Source organism: Narcine bancroftii, chromosome 6, assembly GCF_036971445.1.
Source record: "Narcine bancroftii isolate sNarBan1 chromosome 6, sNarBan1.hap1, whole genome shotgun sequence".
In the NCBI taxonomy this organism is placed as follows: domain Eukaryota; kingdom Metazoa; phylum Chordata; class Chondrichthyes; order Torpediniformes; family Narcinidae; genus Narcine; species Narcine bancroftii.
In genome coordinates this window covers 140,011,997-140,032,344 of record NC_091474.1, presented here as the reverse complement: position 1 = coordinate 140,032,344, position 20,348 = coordinate 140,011,997, and the positions used below count along the sequence as shown (strand labels likewise).

The window sequence follows — 20,348 nt, the reverse complement described above, 5'->3', positions numbered from 1 at the left end:
AAATTTAAAAAAAGCATTAGTTACAAATTTTAAAATCATCTTCATTCGGTGCGTACAAATTCAATAAAGTCAAGGCTTCTGAAAACAATTTACAATTCACTTTCAAAATTCTTCCAGCATTCTCAAAAACAGATTCTAAAATAAAGGGTACCCTTTTATATACCAAAATCGCCACTCCCCTGACCTTAGAATTAAAAGAAGATGCCAAAACATGTCCAGCCCACTCTCTCTTCAATTTCAAATGTTCTTTTTCTGTCAAGTGCATCTCTTGTAGAAAAGCAATATCCACCTTAATCTTTTTGATATAATCCAGAACCCGCTTCCTCTTTATCGGATGATTCATCCCTTTAACATTAAATGTCCCAAAATTCAATTTACTCATTTTATCTTAACAAATAACTCTCAATGCAACCAACCCAATAATACACTAAAGCTCTGGTAAAAGAAAAAAAAAAACCCGCCCCCTTACCTTACTCTAAATAAAATACAAATAAACCATAAAGAGAGGGGGAAAAAAAGGAACCCCCCCCTAAAGAAAAAAAACCCCACAAAAGTAGTACCCCCCTCTACTGACAGGGTGTGGTCTAAACCACTAGTGGCAGATGACTACAGAAGTTGTAGTGACATCCACCCGCCCCGCCCCCAGCTGATATTCATATATTTCAATACATCACCTAAATAACAATATTAATTCAATCCACTCCCCCCACAATTCCACCAGATTGATCCTGAACATCAGTTGCAACAGTAGATAAATCCTCTTCTCCCTTCCAGGTCGAATGTTAATCTTGACCATTCCTCCTACTATTCCCATTCCCGTTGCCATTATGCTTCGGAGAACCATTTGCTTTTGATTGTTTCTGTAACTCAAAACTATGAGCATTATTTGGCAAAGAATTAGCAAAAGACAAAACTTCAGTGTCATCATCAAAAAACGATACAAAATTTTTTAGTGGTGGCTAAAATTCCTTCAGCTGCTCAAGTTGCAGTGTATCAACCATGGAGTGTTGCATTTCTGCTTTCACCATCAAGTAAAATTGTTATATTTTAAATCAAAAAGAATTATGCTTGTCCTTTAAAAAGAACGGATAAACTTGAAATCGGTGGGGGGGGGGGGGCGGGAGAGGCATCAAGGCACTGATCTTATTGACTAAAATATCCATTTCCTGCTTTTCATTCTAATATTCTAAAATCCAGCCAAAAATACCTTTTGGAAGTGCAATGGCTTTTTGATTGTTAAGAAATACTGGTGCAGTAAAGTTGTGCCAGTGAGGAGGAAAGTTTTGGTCCACAAGCCAGATCTCCCCTGCTCTGTAAACACCATTTAAGCTCGTTTCCAGCCACATAAACATAGAAAAGGCCTTTACTGAAATGGTTTGACTCCTTGCCTCGAACAAAGTAGTATTCATTGTGATCAAGTGTTAGCTGAAGTGATGTGAACACCTCTGTGTAATAGGGATTTGAACTCATGACCTTCCTACTCAGAAGCCTGTAAAACTGAAATGCACGTTTTTCAGAATGTTTATACTTCACTCTGCTTGTTCCGCCGCTCAATTGTGGTGGGAGAAATGCCAGTGATTTCTCCTGCTCACTGGGGCCAGCAACAGATCGGCCGAGAGTTGTTGCAGATCTGTGGAAATGCTTCCATTGAGTTTCAGAGTGTTACTAATACATAAATATTTAAATTTGAATTCCATATAAAATAGAATTAATTTATCCTCGTTTGAGACATCAGACAGGTATTTGTTTATCATTGCAGTGAAGAACCTTGCCCATTAGTTTTTATTATTTTTTTGTTCCATTCTTGAGTTCCAAAAGCCCTGCCACCCAGGGAAGTGGTTGGCAATAAATTGGCAACCTGACTGTCTAGTTCTTCAATGAAGATTAAAGGAAAAAAGTACAGTATTAGAATTCTAACGCTCTCTTAAGTCCAACAAAAAAGTGTGGGATCCCCAAGAAATGTGTCTAATCACACACAAACTATGCTGTTACTGGAAGTTTGCTGGCTGGATAGAGTTGGAACCATTCTTCCTTACAAGGCAAATGTCCAACTCAGGATGAGGTCTGGACATTGAAACTCTATGCCAAATTCTGGGTCCCAAGCTCACTGGCGACCCAGAGACTTGAGGCATTCTAATGCTCCCTCTTACTCAGAGGCACTTGTTTATTTCTCAGTGTCTCTCCCTTCACCAACCCCTAGCCCCACCAAAAGATCAGCTGTTGTTGTGAAGCAGTTGTTACTAGATAACTGCAGGTATCTAGGATGCCCTTGCGCAAATCCCTGGAAGTCAAACATCTTGTCAGTATTGGAGGAAGGGGTTGTTCATTGACTGATGAGACCTATTAGTGTAGAATATATTGTACATGAACAGTAACCCTGGAGACTTCATACTTGAGAAAATATTTGCAACTATAAAGTTCAACTATCATGTTATGATCGAAACAAAGGTCTGTAATGCATGGCTGTGCAATGGGTTAAAAGCTAAAAGGTATAATTGTTCCTTTCCAAAATGGCCTTGTTCAGAAAGTGGACTTCCTTTCTGATTGGAGGAATCTCAAGCCAATGTTCTCTTTTCACTTACAAAGACAACTTTTTTGTGTTACTTTACAAAAGTGGTGTGTGGTTGTTACACAAAGCTTTGATTATTTTGTGCTTCACTTATTCTGTGACCAATACTTGAAGTTTGTTCATTCTGTTGTCTGGTCATGATCTGGCACTTCTGGAGTAAAGCTGACAAAAGATTAAAAATAAATTTGTCTGAGTTTCCCATGGTTGCTGCGGAAACTTAATTCTGTTTCTCAAAATGGTTCTTTGGAATGGGGTTGTTTATTGAGACTGGGTTTTCAGATTTGTCATCGTTCTTCTGGTTGCCGAAAGCAGCAATACGGAGTACATCTGTGTGAGGATTGAGAGGGAAGCAAGTCCAACCTCCTTCAGTACATTCATTGCACTGTCTGATATCGAGAGTTTTATAGACTTTGCAGTATTCTGTGTGAATTAAAACTTCATATGGATCTTCAGTGTTCATTTTCCTTGCTTGAAATGAAAGTTTCAGAACAATGCAAGCAGTAGCTGTTTGTACTGGGCTTGAATGTTTGCAGGGAGCAGAAAACATGTTCAGGGGTTTGGGGGATGAAGTCAAGGAGTGCTGAGGAAACTGCAGGTCCAGTTTCTAGATTTCGACAAATTTGAAATTAGAAGCTTGTCATGATTTTTCTGTCCTTTCTTCCAAGGCGGTCTGGTGGTTCATTGTTGCTGATTTGAGGGGCTATCACTGGTGACTGAGATGAAGCAATGTGCATGCTGATGGTCGGAATAGGGAGGGGTTACTGATATTTGGGCTAGCCAGTGAAAGACTGGGCAGAGGAGGGTGGTGGGTGAAATGATTGCAGAGCAACTTGGCCGTGGCAATCAAATTGCAGGGTCTGACTCAAGATGATGGCGCCGATGATCGGCAGCAGCCACAAGGGGGTTGCAGGCTCAGGAAGTGGAGGACTGGCACAGAGCACCAAAAAGTAGGAAGACCACACCCCCCATTTGAGGAGGAAGCAGAGTACATGACTCATAGGATGGTAACCTTGGTGAGGGTCTCTGAGGCTGAAGAACAGACAGGAGGCCGGCTGATGACTCGAGGCGAGCTACCCATGTAGTCTGCAGATTGCTGTCAACAGCAGTCAAAGGATTCACACCAGACTGCAGACTGCTAGAGACTGGCTTGACTCTGGTTGAAGAGCTACCAGGTTCAGAACTGGGATGCAAAAGGATGCTGGAGGCTTGCTGATCGTGTCAGAAGTGTGCATCTAGAGCTCTGGTAGCTTATGTTTCAAACTGAAGGCAGAATGGCTGCAGGAGCACAAGAGCCAAAGCCATGGACATTCAATTACCCTGGGGGTATTGTCTTTTGCTTCCCTTTCTCTGGCTGTAAGGGGCACTGGGCAATATTTGCTGATAGTGAATCTTTGTCTGCCTTGTGGAAGGAAATTTTGTGTAATATCACATTTTCTGTTTTATTGAATCTTGGTGGGAGTTTTGGGTGACGGGAGAAATTGATTCAAGGGTCGGCTCATGAGTATGGTAGCCAAGAAAGAACAAGAAGGACTTGGGAGAGCTAGAAAGGGACATAGAAAGCCCTTAGCAAGTCAAATTAAGGAAATCCTTAAGTCATTCTATGGTTGCATGAGAACAGAAGGATGATGAGAGTGAAGGTAGGGGCGCTTAAGAAGAAAGGAGGCAATATGTGCCTTGAGGAGGAGTTTGGGAGGTCCTAAATGAATACTTTGCTTCAGTTTTTAGCAGAGTTAAGGACTTTGGTCAAGGTGAGGTCCGAGTAGAGCAAGCTTGTGTGCTGAAGCATGTTCAGTTTAAGAAAGAGGGAGCATTGGATTTTTTTTTTTAAAAAACCTCCAGGAACAAACAAGATATACCCCAGGTTGAGATGGAAAGAGATTGCTGGGGCATTGGCAAAAATCTTTGCATCCTCATTGGCCACAGGGGATCTGCTGGAGGATTGGAGAATGGCAAATGTGATCCCCTTGATTTAAAAAAAACTTAATGGGGGAATCTGGGGAATTATAGACCAATGAGTCCAACATCAGTGCTGGGCAAACTTAGAGAGGATTCTTAAGGACATGATTTACAAGCATGGTTTTGTGAGGGGAATGGCATGCTTTATGAGCCTAATTGAGTTTTTTGAGGAAGTAAGATTGATAGGATGGTAGATATCTTTCTTTGGCTTGGCTAGTAGATATGGTGTGTATGGATTTGACAAGGTGCCCCATAGGAGATTCGTTCAGAAAGCCATGAGGCATGGAACTTTGGCCGTGTGGATACAGAAATGGCTTGCCTGAAAAATAGAGAATAGTCATGAACATAAAGCATCTGCCTGGAGGTTAGTGACTAGTGGAGCCTGCAGGGAACTGTTCTGGGACCCTGCTCTTCGTGATTTTTATAATTGTCCTGGATGAAAGAGTTGAGGCATTTTGGTAGGTCAACATGGTTAACAGTAGGATACTTAATGGTGTGGATTAACAGAAGGACCTTGGGGTCCATATCCATAAATCTCTCAATGTCACTGTGCAGGTTGATAGGACAGTTAAGAAGGCCAATGGTATGCTGGATCCATTAATTGGGGAATTGAGTTCAGGAGTCATAAGGTAATGTTGGCATCTTTATAAATCTCTGGTGGAACCAAACTTAGAATATTGTGTTCAGTTCTGGTCTCCTCACTACAGGAAAGATGTGGAAGCTGTAGAGAGGATGCAAAAGCTATTTGTCAGGATGTTACCTGGATTGGAAAATATGTCTCTGAGGCAAGGTTAGCAGAGCTGGGACTTTTGTCTTTGGAGTGAAGAAGGATGAGAGGTGACTTAATAGAGGTCTACTAGATTATGAAAGGAATAGATAAGGTAGACAGTCATCCCCTTTTTCCCAGGGCGCAGGTAGCAAACACCCGAGGACATCTGTACAAAGTGAAGGGATGGGAAGCTTTTTTTGCACAGAGAGTTGTGGATGCCCAGAATGTCTTGCCAGGGGTGGTGGTGGAAGCTGGAACAATAGGCACATGGATGACAGAAAAATAGAGGGTTATGAGGTAGGGAGGACTTGGTGGTTTTTTTTTGGTTGGTATATATGGGTTGGCATAACATTGTGGGCCAAAGGGCCTGTATTGCGCTGTAAAGTTCAAAGTTCAGAAAGCATCTGTGGAAAGAGACAGTTAATGTTTTAGATCTGGGACTCTTCAACAGAAAATGAGAGGATTGAGTTAGTCTGAGTCGAGAAGAGTGATGGGTGAAACAAAGGGATTTTCCTTAATAGGGGAAATAATGGTGCAGTTAAATTGAGATGAAGTTTCTTGGTGTCTGTCATGTGTAACTAAAATTATGTGGTCTGTGCAATCTTGTATAATTTGACTATGTGCAAAAAAATAAGAATGGCAAGCTCAATTTGCAAGCTCCAATACAAACAAAAAGAAAGAGTGAGCTATCTAAAGGCAGAGAATTCCTCAATTCCAATCTATGCCCAAGTGGAAGATAAGGTATTCAGTAACAATGCTGGAAGCCATGACTGGGGAGGGAGTGAGATGGTGACTTAGTATGGCAAGCGAAGGAGGCTTACAGTCACCTCTGTAAACTGAACGCAGAAGCTCCGCAATATAGTGACCCAAGAAGTAAAACCCAAACGTCTTTAGACACCATGGTTGAAGTAAAAACAATGCTGGAGAAACTCCACGTGTCAAACAGTGTCCTTTTTAATAACAAAGATAAAAATACATAACCAATATTTTGGGCTTGAGTCTTTCATTTGTCCATACCTTGATGAATGGCTTAAGCCCGAAACATCAGTTATGTATTTTTATCTTTGCTATATAAAGACAATGTTTGATATAGTGACCCAATCTGTATTTAGTCTCTCCATTGTAGAGGAGGCCACATTGTGTCCAGCTCACTCATGTGGAAGAAGTGCAAATGAATCACTGTGTTGCTTTGGTCCCTGGGTGATAGGGAGAGAAGAGGTGAAAGGTGGTTATTTCTGGGAGCAGAAATCGACTGTACAGCCCATTAAGTCTACCCCATCATTTAATTAAGAGCTGATTCATTTCCTAACTCAGCCCCACTCCCCAGCCTTATCCCCATAACCTTTGATGCCTTGGCTAAATCAAAAACCAATCAATCTCTGACTTAAATACCCCCAATGACTTGGCCTCCATGTCGGCTGTGGCAACGAATTCCATAGATTGGCTATTGCTTGGCAATTTTGTGGAGCACATCTTCCTTACCATTTACCTGCTACGCTGCAGTATTTTCTGATTCTTGAATTTGTTGTACACATGAAAATGTAAATGACAAGTTGAACTCAGCAAAAATACCTACTCTGAAAGATTCAGAGAAGTCGTTCAATCTTCTCAGAACTTTGTGGGAGCGTTTGTATTTGGTTGGCGCCAGAGCTTTCCAGTAACAGCTGCAACCATTTCAATCGCATAAATCAAGGTAAAGCCAGGGAATTACAATCTCTTTATTGTGAGCAGCACTTCCCAAGTAAGACCCAGTGGAATCACAAACACTGAAAATATTGTTTATTAATATGTGGTCCTGCAATTTCATCCCTTCCCACAGGAGTGGATGGTCTCTCTATTTCTTCATAAATCTTGATCCTTTGGTGGGAACTTTGTAGGCCAAGGAACAATGGGGAAATGGAGTATCTGCCATTGAACCGTAAGGACGAGAGAATATTAGTCGTTGGTTGCACTCCCCTCTCCCAATAATTGCCATTTTAAGTCATAAATTAACTGAGGCTGATCAATAAGAAGAATCTTGTAAGTATAGGGTATAATTTAAGTCAAATTTGAATGTATCTGTAACTTTAAAAATGCATCATCTGTAAACAACATTTCAACGTGCTTTTTTTCCGAGCATGATGTGTCTTTATCTCTCTTGCTACCTCTCTCGCTCTGCTCTTTCTCACCCTGTCTTTTTAACTTCTATGCCTATAAAAAAGGAGAGCTAGACAGAGACAAACATCAGCATATTCAGTTAGGGTTCCCTGGAGTGCCACTGATTTACCTCAAACATTGACATAGTTTCCATTCAGTTGATCATTTTGAAATGTATCAGAAAGCTGCTTCTGTTGGAACCCAAGAAGTTGCACGTGCCAGTAAATTTTGGCCAGCATTATGAAGCTGTCCCCATTGCATGGAAGTTGCACATTGCCAAAAGCATTTTACCACACCTACATGTTCAGTCTTGTGAATTCCCTGGTGCTCAATTTACAAAGTCGTGTGAAAACCAGGCCAGCTCCCGGTTGCAGCTGAGTCCAGTTTGGTGACTGCACAAGTGCCCCATTTGATTCTGTTACACCTGTAATCATCAGTTGCTTTTGAAGGCTGAATCAAGTTTAACTCGGATTAAAAAAGGAATTTGTTAGCAAGATGAAATTTGGAAGATGTTCTGCTTTTTGAAAGAACGAAATTCAAGTGAAGCTCTTGTATGTGTGAAAAGGAGTGGTAAATGAGACAAGTTGGCACTTCAAGAGGGGAAATGGTGAAGCAAGCGGTGTTTCAATTATATACATGCTGATATGTTCCAACCATGAAAGGATAAACCATTTTAATTGGGATTAATATAGCACAGTAATTGGCCCTCAAGCCGACTTTGTACGTGACAATCATTGTACTCATCTGTACTACCCCTATTTATTTGTAGCCTCTATATCCTGGCAATTGAAGTGCTTGTCTTGATGCTTTTTCAATGTTGTGAAAGTATTTGACTCCGCCACCAACTCAGGCAGCTTTCCAGAACATAACTTCCATGGGGAAAACTCCTCCTCCTATCCTCTCCAAATCTCCTGCATCTCACCAAGGGAAAAAAGATTCTCTTTATCTACCGTATAAATCTACATAATTTTGTGTACCACAATCATACTAGGGTAATCCATTGTGAGGTTTTGCAGGAGTCTCATATCAGCAGGAAGGAAATTTTCCTTGAATCTGGTACAAGATCTCACTCTTCTGAATCTTCTTCCCGACAGTAGAAATGCGAAGAGTTTTGAGCATAGAACAGTGCAGCAAAGGAACAGGCCTTTTGATGCTTGTCTGTATTGAAAATGGTATCCAAATCAAACTATAAAATTGCTGCTTCCACTTGAAAGATATCCCTCGGAAACCCCTCAATGACTGCGATTGTACTCGTTTCCACCACTGCCCCTGGAGCCTGCTCCAGGCACACACCACTCTGCAAAAATGTTTGCTCCACATAGCTCCTTTAAACTTCCTCCCCCCTCACCTTAGACATCTGTCCTTTAATGTGTGGCATTTCTTCCCTGAGGAAAAGATTCTGATTGTCCACTCTATCCATGCCTCTTGTGATTTTGTGAACTTCTATTGACCTCCCCTCAGTGTCCTTCATTCCAGAAAATACTAACCTGTTCCAGAGTATCTCTTCCCTCTCTCTGAGCCCTTCATCCACAATGACAAGAAGGTATTTGTTTCAGATCACACCCAACTCTCTCACCCCATTGATTCCTGAGTGGACTCATTATTTCCCTGGTTGCTCCTAATGTGCAGACAAAATACCTTGGGATTCTCCAGAATCATGTCTGCCAGTGATGGGAACATAGGAAGTAGGAGTAGGAGTAGAAGTAGGCCAAAAATGGCCCATCGAGCCTGCTCCGCCATTCAATACCATCATGGCTGATCTAATTGATGACCTACCTGCCTTCTCCCCATATCCCCTAATTCCTCTATCATGTAAAAATGTATCTATCTGAATTTTAAATATGTTTAATGAGGCAGCCTCAACCACTTCCCTGGTTAGAGAATTCCAAACATTCACTACTCTCTGGTTTCCTCATCTCTGTCCTAAATCTACTCCCCCGAATCTTGAGGCTGTGTCCTCTCGTTTTAGTTTCCCCGGCCAGCTCATCTATCCTATCCATACCCTTCATAATCCTCTATGTTTCTGTAAGATCTCCTCTCATTCTTCTGAACTCGAGCGAATACAATCCTAGACGATTTAACCTTTCATCATAAGTCAACCCCTTCATCCCAGGGATCGACCTGGTAAACCTCCTCTGGACCGTCTCCAAAGCCAGTATATCCTTCCTCAAATATGGAGACCAGAACTGGACACAGTACTCCAGGTGCGGTCTCACCAGTACCTTACACAGTTGCAAAATTACCTCCCTAGTCCTGAATTCAATTCCTCTTGCGATGAAGGCCAACATTCCATTTGCCTTCTTAATAACCTGCTGCACCTGCAACCTAACTTTTTGCGATTCATGCACAAGCACTCCCAAGTCCCTCTGCACAACAGCATGCTGTAGTTTTTCACCATTTAAATAATATTCAACTCTTATTTTTCTTGCCAAAGAACCTCACACTTACTAACATTGTACTCCATCTGCCAGACCTTTGCCCACTCATCCAGCTTAACTGTATCCCTCTGCAGACTCTCCACATCCTCATTACAATTTGCTCTTCCACTCAATTTGGTGTCATCTGCAAACTTGGCTCTGCTTTGCACTCATTATATATTTTTTAATACCTTTCTACATTCTCTGTGCTTGTCAATGTTTTCTCTTTATTAAACACAATATTCAAGGTTCCCTAATTCCCGATATTCGAATTTGATTGTTTTCTTGGAGTGTCGTTATTCCAGAAGTTGACTCTGTGCCTCCCATTGATTTTTTGATGCAGGTGAACATTTGGACTGACTTTACCAGCATGATTTACCAGTGAATGTTTTTTTTTGGTGTGGTGTTTGGCAGTTTGTTTAGGGTGAATCAGTTGCATGTCCAGGTATTATGCAGTTAAGGGAGACTTAAGACCCAAAAGTAAATGGAAACATTTCTTAGATTTCGGAAGCTGAAATCAGACAAGCCCTTGAGGACTATAAAGGAATCAAGAAAGACCTTAAACAAGAAATTAGGGAGGGCTAAAAAGGCCATGAAAGACATCGCACATGGCAAGTAAGGTTAAGGACAAGCCCCAAGGTGTTTTATTTTTAGTTTGGCACCAAAAGGTCGTGGGAGAAAAAGTAGATCCACTCAAGGTCAAAGGAGTGAATTTGCACTTGGAGCCAAAGGGTGAGGTCCTGAATGAGCACTTTGCATCAGTGTTCACTAAGAAGAAAGATGTAGATAATGGTGAGATTACACAAGGGTACGTTGATGTTGCTGGGCATATCAAAAATAATGAGATATTGTATTAATTTAAGAAAAGTAAAGCTGGATGATTCCTCATGACCTGATGGAATCTATCTGAGGATACAGAGGGCAGCAAGGGTATAGATTGCAGGGGCCTTGCTCGAGATCTTTATGTCCTCTTTAGCTTCCAGAAGATTGGAGATAGCCATTGTTGTTCCTTTGTTTAGGAAGGGCAGTAGGGATGAATCTGGAAATTATAGGCCAACAACCTTTACATCAGTGCTAGAGGAACTATTTGAGAAGATTCTTTTGGGATAGGGATTTACCCTTGTGTTAAAAAGTGTGGATTTGTTTGGGAAAGTTGGCATGAATTGGTACAAAGGAGGTTCTATCTCACAATTGATGTGTTTGACAAAGTGACGAAGATGATTTATGAGGGTAGGGCAATGGGTCTTGACATCATTGAATTTAGTACAGCATTTGACAAGGCCTTCATGATCGGCTGCTCCAGAGATTAAGTTGCATGGGATCCATGGTGAGATGCAAGTTGGATATAAAATTGTTAAAAGATTATAACATGAATCTGACGCAGTGCTGAGACATAGTATTCAAAGTGTATCTTTTTCACTCTTCGTAGTTTATTTACCCAGAATATCGTCTGTTCCTCTCCAGATTGCAGAACCAGAGGGCAGTTCAATGCACTGTCACACCATTTCCGGGGCAAGCGCTCACCCAAATACAGCTTCCACGATCAATCACCATCGAGGAAAATGAGAAGCTCATCACGTTCCAGGTTCATTTCACTCAAAACAATGTTGTGATGCATAATCCAATAGTTTACCTGTGTATATTGTTGGAAGGCATTCCAACAGTCTCATCACAATGTAACTATGAATAAATTAAATGAAGATTTGAGAACTTTGAATTAAAAATAATTTCCTCAGAGTACCTAGAGAACCAAAATTTAAAACTGCCAGTATGCTAATATTTTGTGGTTTCTAGTGGTGAATTTTCGAAATAGATTTTTATGAGCAGATAATTGTTATGTCAGCCCATCAATTCACTTTCCTTAGAAACATGATGGCATAATTGTCTCGTGAGCTGATGCTTTGTGTTATGAAGTGTAGAGATGAATACAAAAACAAGCCCCTTCGGCCCACCAAATCCACCCCAGCCATCAAGCACCCATTTACACTCATCCTGCACTGATCCATCTTTTGGTCATGATGCCACGTGGGTTTATTTCCTGATGTATCACCTGCAAGAAATTTGGTGTGGGCATTTTGTTCCTCAGGGTTTACGTACGAGTGGTAGTTGAGAACAATCTTTACAGCCTCCCACACAAAGACTCCCACCCACTTCAATGATCGACAAGGAGAAGTACAGGTTCATCGTCGAGGGAGTTGGTTGGTGGTAATCAGCAGGAAGCTTCATTGTGGCCACACATATAGAAAGGAAAAATGCTGCGGGGCGTTGAGAAAGGATCAGAGCAAGGTGTTATTTTAAAGAACTGGCACAACATGATGATTGAATAGCCTCCTTCTGTCCTCTAACCCCTGTTCCTTTTCAGGGAATCCTTCCCATCAGAATCCCCAATCAGTAATAGAAACACTGTGGCATGGTCAGCAAATAATCCTGATTTGTGAATCTGTAGTCTCTCGTCCTTATGAACCCAGCAGCAATAACCCTTTGGAGTGAAACATGAAAGTTTGCAGACACTTCCCCTTCCCTTTCCACTCTGTGCTTTGAACCTATCTAGTTGGCACCTGACTAATTCATTGGTACACGGAGCAGATTATTCTCTTGTATATTTTCCCTTGTGTAATTTTTAAAATGTTTGATCATTTTTATTTTAAATTTTGGCCCACGAGTCCATGCCACCCAATTTACAACCCCAGTACATTTTGAACGGTAGGAGAAAACCGGAGTCCCTGGGAAAAAAAAACCCACGCAGTCATGGGGAGAACATTTAAAAACTCCCGATGGACAGCATGGGATTCAAATTCCGGTTCAGTCCCGTTCGTTGGTGCTGTAAAAGCATTTTACAGTTGGCTACACCAACTGTGCCCCCACCATTAATCAATCATAGAATTGTACAACACCTAAAGGAATCTTCTGGCCCCCAAGTCTGTACCGATCACTTGTTTACACTGATCCCAGTTAGCACTCATCATGCTCCACTCAACTCCATTCCAATGCTGCACCCATTTACACAATGTGGCAGTTTACAGTGTCCAATTAACGTACCTACCCACCATCTTCAGGATGTAAGAGGAAGTGAGAGCATCTGGGGAAACTCACATGGACCCAGGAAGAGCATGAAAACTCCACACTGAAGAGACAGAGGTTGCAATTGAACCTGGCTCACTGGAAATCTGAGGCAGTACAACTTTCCCAGCTGCGTCACTGCCACCCAGAAATTAGGTACACCAATGGAGAGCTTGGGAACTTTCTGCAAAGATGAACTAAAATTGCCAAAATGGCTTTCTTCATCCCTGATTATCGTCTCTCAAATGTTGAAATAAAGTTGAAAAACAATGATTTAAGTATTTTAAAACTGGTACAGTAAGCATCTGTTTACTTTTGAATGTGATCTTACTTTTAAAATTATCATTGCAGTTCTCCAATGAATGCACATCCTGCCGACAATCGAACTCTGCCATTGAAAGCCACTTCTGCAAAAGCTGACGACACCGTAACTAATTTCCAGGATTTTTTGACTGACATACAGAAGACCATCACTGGTCTTCAAAATCAGGTGGGAAGATGTTTATGGATGAAAGAAATTGGTTGGGGCCTGTGGGTTGATGAGTTGCGAGGGGCTGACGAGTGGTTTGGTCACGGGTCCATTGCTGAGAGCATAATTCAGGATTGAAGGGTCCCCATTTAAAACAGAGATGCAGAAGAATTTCTTCAGCCAGAGAGGAGGTGAACCTCTGGATTTTGCTGCCACAGGTAGCTGTGGTGGCCAGGTCATTGGGTCTTTTTAAGGCGGAGATTGACAGCTATCTGAATAGTCAAGGTATCAGTGGTTATGGGGAGAAGGCAGGGGAGAGAGCCTGGATCACTTATGATGGATTGGTGCAACAGACTTGACAGCTGAATAGCCTACTTGTGCTCCAATATATTTATGGCTTTTGTACAGAGAAACTCTAAAGCCCTAGGATTCTGTGTCCTACAGATCAGGACAGGGGGTGGGGGGGTGGGGTGGAGAGATTTGTATGTATGGGGGCATGTTGGGAAGGAGAACGAGCAGAGAGGAAGAATGAAATTCGGGGTAGGGAGGAAGGCACTGATAGAGTTGGCCAACCAATACTTGGGAAAATGTTCTGGATAGTTGGGTGAGGGTCTCTGGTGAAGTTGTAAGTAGATGAGTTATTGAGATCGGAGTGACTGCTGGGTGCCTGAGGCAAAGATGTTAAAGTACAGTGTTAAGAGGTCGGCATTAGGCAAGCAATTTAAGTCTGGCTAATGTTGGTCTCAGGTGCTGCTCAAATCCAGGATCTTCCCTGCACCATTGGGTTATTTGTGTGGACAACAGAGACAGAAAGCCATGGACCGTCCACATTCAGGCCATTAATTGTAACTTCCCATCGAAATTGAGACCAGTCCATGGAAATTTAGCACTCATCAGTCCTATTTTAGGATTTCTTGAGATTTAATTACAGAACTAATGTGGAGGTAGTTACAAGAGAAAACAGCTGAAGGGTTCCAAAATCAGCCGTCCAAATAAAAAGTAAGAAGGAATGGAGGGGACTGTAGATCGGTGAGTGGAGTGGGCTGATGGTGGAGGTGGTTTAAAGTGTAACTACCCATTGAGGAATATAGAATGAATAAATAGATAATAAAATAAAATGGAAAGACTTGGAGATGGAAGGAATAGTGCAGTCTAAGATTTCAGATCTCTGTTCACATATATGATGTTTGGCTTGGCTCAGAGGGCCAGTTGCCAAAATGGTAAGCAGCGACTTTCAAAGCTCCAGTTACTTTCTTTAGGGAAGCATTGGGCTCCTTGTGTAGGCTAATTTGACCCAAGCTGATTCAAGAAGCCCAGTGATATCAATTGAAAGAAATCCAAGGTAAAGGAAAGTCCGAAATGTGCTTCCTTTACCAATTCTCATCATCTAAAAGTTGGGGTTGGTGGATATCTCACAAACCTGTCTGAAGTGCCTCACTGGCTAAAGTTGAAGATTATTGGACATTTCTCGAACAGGTGAGGCTATTTTGTCCAGCGATGTCAAATCTGGTCAAAAACAGCACCTCTAGCACCAAGACTGTAGCCTGCAGGCCCAGCTCTTCAAGTATATGCTTAAGTGTGGAATAGATTTTTGCTTTTGCAAACCTTTCAAGCCTTGGGTGAATTTTGTGGGTGAAAATATGTTTCCTATTCTACCTACCACTTCTAATTCATCCATCTTTTTTAAAGGTGGCATGATTGGCATAACGGTTAGGCAACACCTTTACAGCGATTGGGACCGGGCCCGGGTTAGAATCCTGCGCTGTCTGTAAGGAGTTTGTACATTCTCCCCGTGTCTACATGGGTTTTCTCCAGTTTCCTCCCAGTCTTCAAAAGCGTACCAGGGTGTAGGTTAATAGGATGTAAATTGGGCAGCAGAGACTCGTAGGATCGAATTAGCCTGTTACCGCACTATATGTCTCCATTTTTTTTCAAATCAAAATTTAGCCATATAGCATGTTAACACGCCATTTAGGCCCATGAGCCCGTGCTGTCCAAATATACCCAATTAACCTACAGCATTCCACCCCCCCAGAATGTTTCGATTGGTGGGAGGAAACCGGAGCCCCCAGGTTAAACCCACGCAGACACGGAGAATGTGCAAACTCCTTACAGACGACACGGGAATCGATCCCACTCGCTGTAACGGTGTTGTGCTAACTGTGATGCCCTTTCTGTGACCCTTTATGCTAAGAAAAATGTATTTTCTCAATCCAGACCCATTCTAGTTTTTGTAGGTAAGTACAATAATAACATATCTGAAGCCAACAGGATGTACTGATACGTAGGACTGGATGTTGTCGCTAGCCATAAGAGATAATTAATCCATTTCACAGTATGCACTAAAGGGCAAAGGTGACCAACAGTAAAGTTGTATCTGTCAACCCTTTAGATTTTTATATGTATTATATATGAAGGTAAAAGCTTAGCTACCAGAATTGACCAGGTACTGGGAAATATCTTTCAGCAAACCTGGTCTGGTATGCTGGGGAATGCTATTCACCCAAAATGGATAAATGCAAAGAGGCCAAGTCATTTTTTGTGTGTGCCTGATAAAGTTCTGCAGTTCTGTGCACTCTCATTCCTTTGCCCACCAGCAAGATGCTGTTGTTTCCATCTTCCTGTCCTTATTGGCTGTGTAGGTGCTAGCTGATTGGTGGAGGGAGCAGGTTCTAGCTGAACACTGCCCGATGAGATTTCAATTGTGCTACTCAATGGCTTGTTTTGTGTTTTTGTGTAGATTAAAAAGCTTGAAGCGCGTCTCAGTAAATCTGGTTGCACTGACGGAAAAGCAAAAGTACGAGCTAACAACGAGAAGTGGAAAGAGGACTCCTGCACCACTTGCAAGTGCACGGTAAGATGGCAGAGGCTTGTGGCAGCAGCAGTACCTTTTAATTGGTGTGGCTGGCTGACAGCACCATCCACGAGCTCCAAGCATTTTAATTGCGCTTGGGGAGTGGTGCAGGAATTGCATTTGGGCTTGCCGTAAAATTAAGATGCACGTCATTTTAGATGAAGGGCTCTTGCCCAAAATGTTGGTTGTGCATCTTTTTCTGTGCTATATAAAGTAAGCTGTTCGACCTGCTGAGTTTCTCCAACATTGTTTTTACTTCAGTTGCGGCGTCTGCAGACTTTTGTGTTCTACTCCTCTCAGCGCCTTAGATGCTAGAATCGGCAGCAAAAGGACAAACTGCTTCGGGGACTCAGTGATCCTTGAGAGAGGTTGGCAAGGGAGGGATGGTTGACACTTTGGTTCATGTTGCCTTATTGGCACTGAAATGTGAAAGAAAATCCAGCAGCATAGAGAGAGGGAGGGGTAGTGGGTGATGGTAGAGATGGGGCTGGATGATTAATGGACTGAGGGTAGGTGAAGGATGAGGGGTAAGTGACTGCGCCAATAATTGAAAGCCAACCAAGGGTGGGGGGGGGGGGGAATGGCAGATGGAGCTGGGGAGGATGAAGGTGCAGACAGCTGCTGCAGGGGGATAAGCAGGATCACAGATTCTAAATGTCCCCCAGTCTTTGGGCCAACCACTATCTTTTTCCACCTCAAATGTTTCTTTTAAATGTAATACCCTGCTTAGCTTCCAATATGACCAACCACATTTCAGTCTTCATAACGACTTCACTGCTCTCAAACGTTAAAATGATGAAGTGTACAGTTGTTCGAAAACATGTGCTTGTCATCAGCAAGAGATTATGTTCGACTTGATAATGAATACTGGAGAGGAATAAGATAATTGAAAGCACGGAAAGACTAATCCAAGTCCGGGCCAGAGTGCAATGCTTAATTGGTCTGTGTTACATATGAATTAACTTGCATTTTACAGGAAGGACAGCTTGCCTGCTTCGTTGAAACTTGTCCGCCAGCCAGTTGTGTTAATCCTGTAAAGATGGAGGGAGTTTGCTGTCCAGTGTGTGTAAAACAAGTCTCAAGACAAGAAGAGATGTCCTAAACCCGATTTGCAGAAACTGAGAAGGATATCCACCAATGAGTTGTGATGTCTGGATGTCAGTGTGAATACTGTGTGCTTTCAAAACATCAAATTGGAAAGAAAACATCAATTTGAAGAAATCCCAAGAAATATTAAACAAAAGTGCCGAATGCATGCTTCATGTTAACTGATTATAAATCAGTAACGTAATTAAACATTTTATGTGCATGTACCGTGTTTGTACTGTCAGAGAGAACCACAATGCAGAAGTATTGAAAGGGAAGTAATATGTTATCTATGACAGGGTGATTTCAGTTTGTCTGCCATGTTTTCTTAGTAACAATCTTCTCAGGTTCGAAATGCCAAAATGAAAGTGGTGCTACATGTATCATCTTGCATATGATATTATAGTGAAGAGCAGGAGCTAACATACCATAACATTTCCAGACTCCTTTATTTGCTTAAAGGCAAAACCTATCTCAAGAACTCCTCTGGTTCAGTGTCTATATATTCATATGTCTTTGCATTTTGAATGAGTGTCAAAAATAGTTTGAGGAAGAATAAAAACACTAAAACAGTGTTTTTTTTATATATATATATAAATATTTTTTACTCTGTTATAGAGTCCCAGATGTTTTGTGTGCTAGAAATCCTGATGTCTTTTGCCCTTCCAAGATGTTGAGACTTGTAGGCTGTTCTTTTAGTTATTGTGGCTCTACTTGGAAATAATGTGAAGATGTTATTTGTACTTGCCAGACATTTGGTACATAAATGCCTACTAATTTGCAGGTTGGTGTACATACTACATAGAAAATGTGCTTGTGGTGTTTCGATAATTGTCACTGTATGCCAGCATTCTCACACAATGGGAAAGATTTTTTTCAAACTAGATTAATACATTTAAAGAGGTTTTTTTAAAGATTTTGTGGCCTGGCTACTGAATTTTCAGCTCTAACCATTACATCTTATTGGATCTATGGCATTTTTGCACTTCCTGGTTTTTTTTTGGATAACTTTTGATGTACTGGTAGTTTTTTTTTTACATTGTTGGAATCTGTTACTGTATACAGGCATAAGAAATGGGGAAGGGCAGGGCATAAAAGGTGTTTTTTTTTACTCCCTGATTTCACTGAAAAGCTCTGCTAACCAATGAAACAGTATTAACTACCATTGAGCATTTTTAATCATTGTTTCTTTATTGTTGGGAAGAAAGTTTATTTATTTACTCAGTCGATGTGAATTGGTCATTTTTATTCATCAATGAAGGATATGTAATTGTTTTGTTAAAGAAGAAAAGTAATATTACCTCAACCTTTTTAAGGTGCTAATTGATCTGAAAGCAATATTGTAAAGTTACTTCAAAAGAAAAAGTAACCGTATTTGTATCATGCCAAACTGTGCCATCGATTTATGAGCATTGAGTTACCGAATTTCGTGATTTGTTCATGACAATAAATTCTGATTATTTTAATGCTGCCAAGATTTGGGGCGGGGGTGGGGGGGGGAGTCAGCGCTTCACAAGAGCAATGATTTTTTAAAAAGAATTTTTTGATTTTTTTTTTAAAAAGCAGACCTTCTGTTCACAGGAAAAATTAATTTTCATGACTTTAAATATTAACCTTGTCCTTTTTCCAATTCTTCTCAGGTATAAAGGAACAATGTTGATTTATGGAAAATATTAGCTGGCGTTTCTTCTTTGTGAAGAAAATTAACCTGAGCTTCATTTTTGTCTGGAAATAGATTGTTTTCGAACTTGTGCGAGCTCCACAGGCCGAGTGGTAACTCCAGTGCTCTAAGACTCTTTGTCGGCTATAATACTGATTCATAAATTGTTATGTTGGTACAACGTTAGGCAATTCTGCTGCTTTGCTATTATTTCCCCTTTCTCCTCACAGCAGTGCTAATTAGTTTTTTTCCCCCTCTTGAACATTGTCCACGCTGAATTTGTTCACACTGTCCTGATGCTAAATGTCTTGATAGTCATATTAGTTCAAAGAGTCAGAACAAGAGAACAGCCTATGCTCATTACAATGCATACAATAATAAATCTACCAAAGAGATGTTTGCACTGTGTGTGATACTTTTGTACAAACCAAATTAAACAGACCACAATATTTGTAATATGCAGTGTTACTTTCATAATCCCATTCAGTTATTCAGATCAAATAATGGTTCATTTCGAGATGTTGGGGGAATAATCCAGTGCTCAACTTGAAGATAGAATCGGCAGACTGCGCCACCACCCGCACCCCCTACCCCCCCATTGACAATAACATGATTTGCAAGAATTTCAAGGAGATCTGAAAGGGCACATCAAGAAAGCGAGCCACTGGGTCAGATGTCACTAAAGGCAGGCCGGAGGTTCTGAAGGGAGCTGTGGGGTGCAGCATTTTCTAGCCATTATTGTCGGCACATTGCAGTGCAGATGTAAGCAATGTTCGGGAATCAAGTCCACCAGGCATTTCCCATTGAACCTGGGAATGTTCCACCATTTCCTGAGTTAAGAGACCGGAGCTACTTCAATCTGGGTGTTGACCTGTAGAAAGAGGTAAGTGGTTTATTCCTTTTACTTAATATGAATGTGTTTCATTTACATCGGGGGTGCCAAACCTTTTTGGTTGTGGGCCACAGACAGAAAAATTTAAGGAGTCACAGACCAAACAGTATTAAGCCTGGCAGTTTTCAGCCACTGTCAACTCCTTTAATAGGCCTTTATAAAGCCTGGACAGAGTCAACGGCAGTTGGACTGGGCCATTGAGCTCCACTGGGGAACACTGAGACTTCGCTTTGGTTACATCAGCCTCTGGCAGTGCTGTTTTTCTCACGGGCCACTTAGAAATGGGTCGTTGGCCCAGGGGCCATAGTTTCGTCACCCTGATTTACATGGATTTATTTAAATTGTGATATATTGTTTAATTTTTTTTTTTTGTTTTTCTATTATATTTGACTGTCCCGAAACATGAAGAGACATTTGTTTAGAGTGGAAAATGCCTCTGACTGGATGAACTGTCCAAAGGCCACCAGGATGATCTATGGG

At 41.4% G+C, this 20,348-nt stretch overlaps 1 protein-coding gene across 4 annotated transcripts in view; it reads left to right on the top strand.

Annotated features, from left to right (window-relative positions):
* The window catches only part of LOC138736528 (peroxidasin homolog), a 243,839-nt gene extending 224,468 nt beyond the window's left edge, over window positions 1-19,371 (top strand). For 3 of the 4 annotated variants that reach the window (XM_069886187.1, XM_069886186.1, XM_069886188.1), the window contains 4 exons: window positions 11,312-11,432; window positions 13,259-13,397; window positions 16,117-16,230; window positions 17,207-19,371. In XM_069886187.1, the coding sequence (XP_069742288.1) occupies window positions 11,312-11,432; window positions 13,259-13,397; window positions 16,117-16,230; window positions 17,207-17,332 (500 nt within the window). In that variant the 3' untranslated portion in view covers window positions 17,333-19,371. The remainder of the gene's footprint in view (window positions 1-11,311; window positions 11,433-13,258; window positions 13,398-16,116; window positions 16,231-17,206) is intronic. The other variant, XR_011340350.1, reaches the window with a different exon arrangement.
* Window positions 19,372-20,348: the final 977 nt, after the last annotated feature.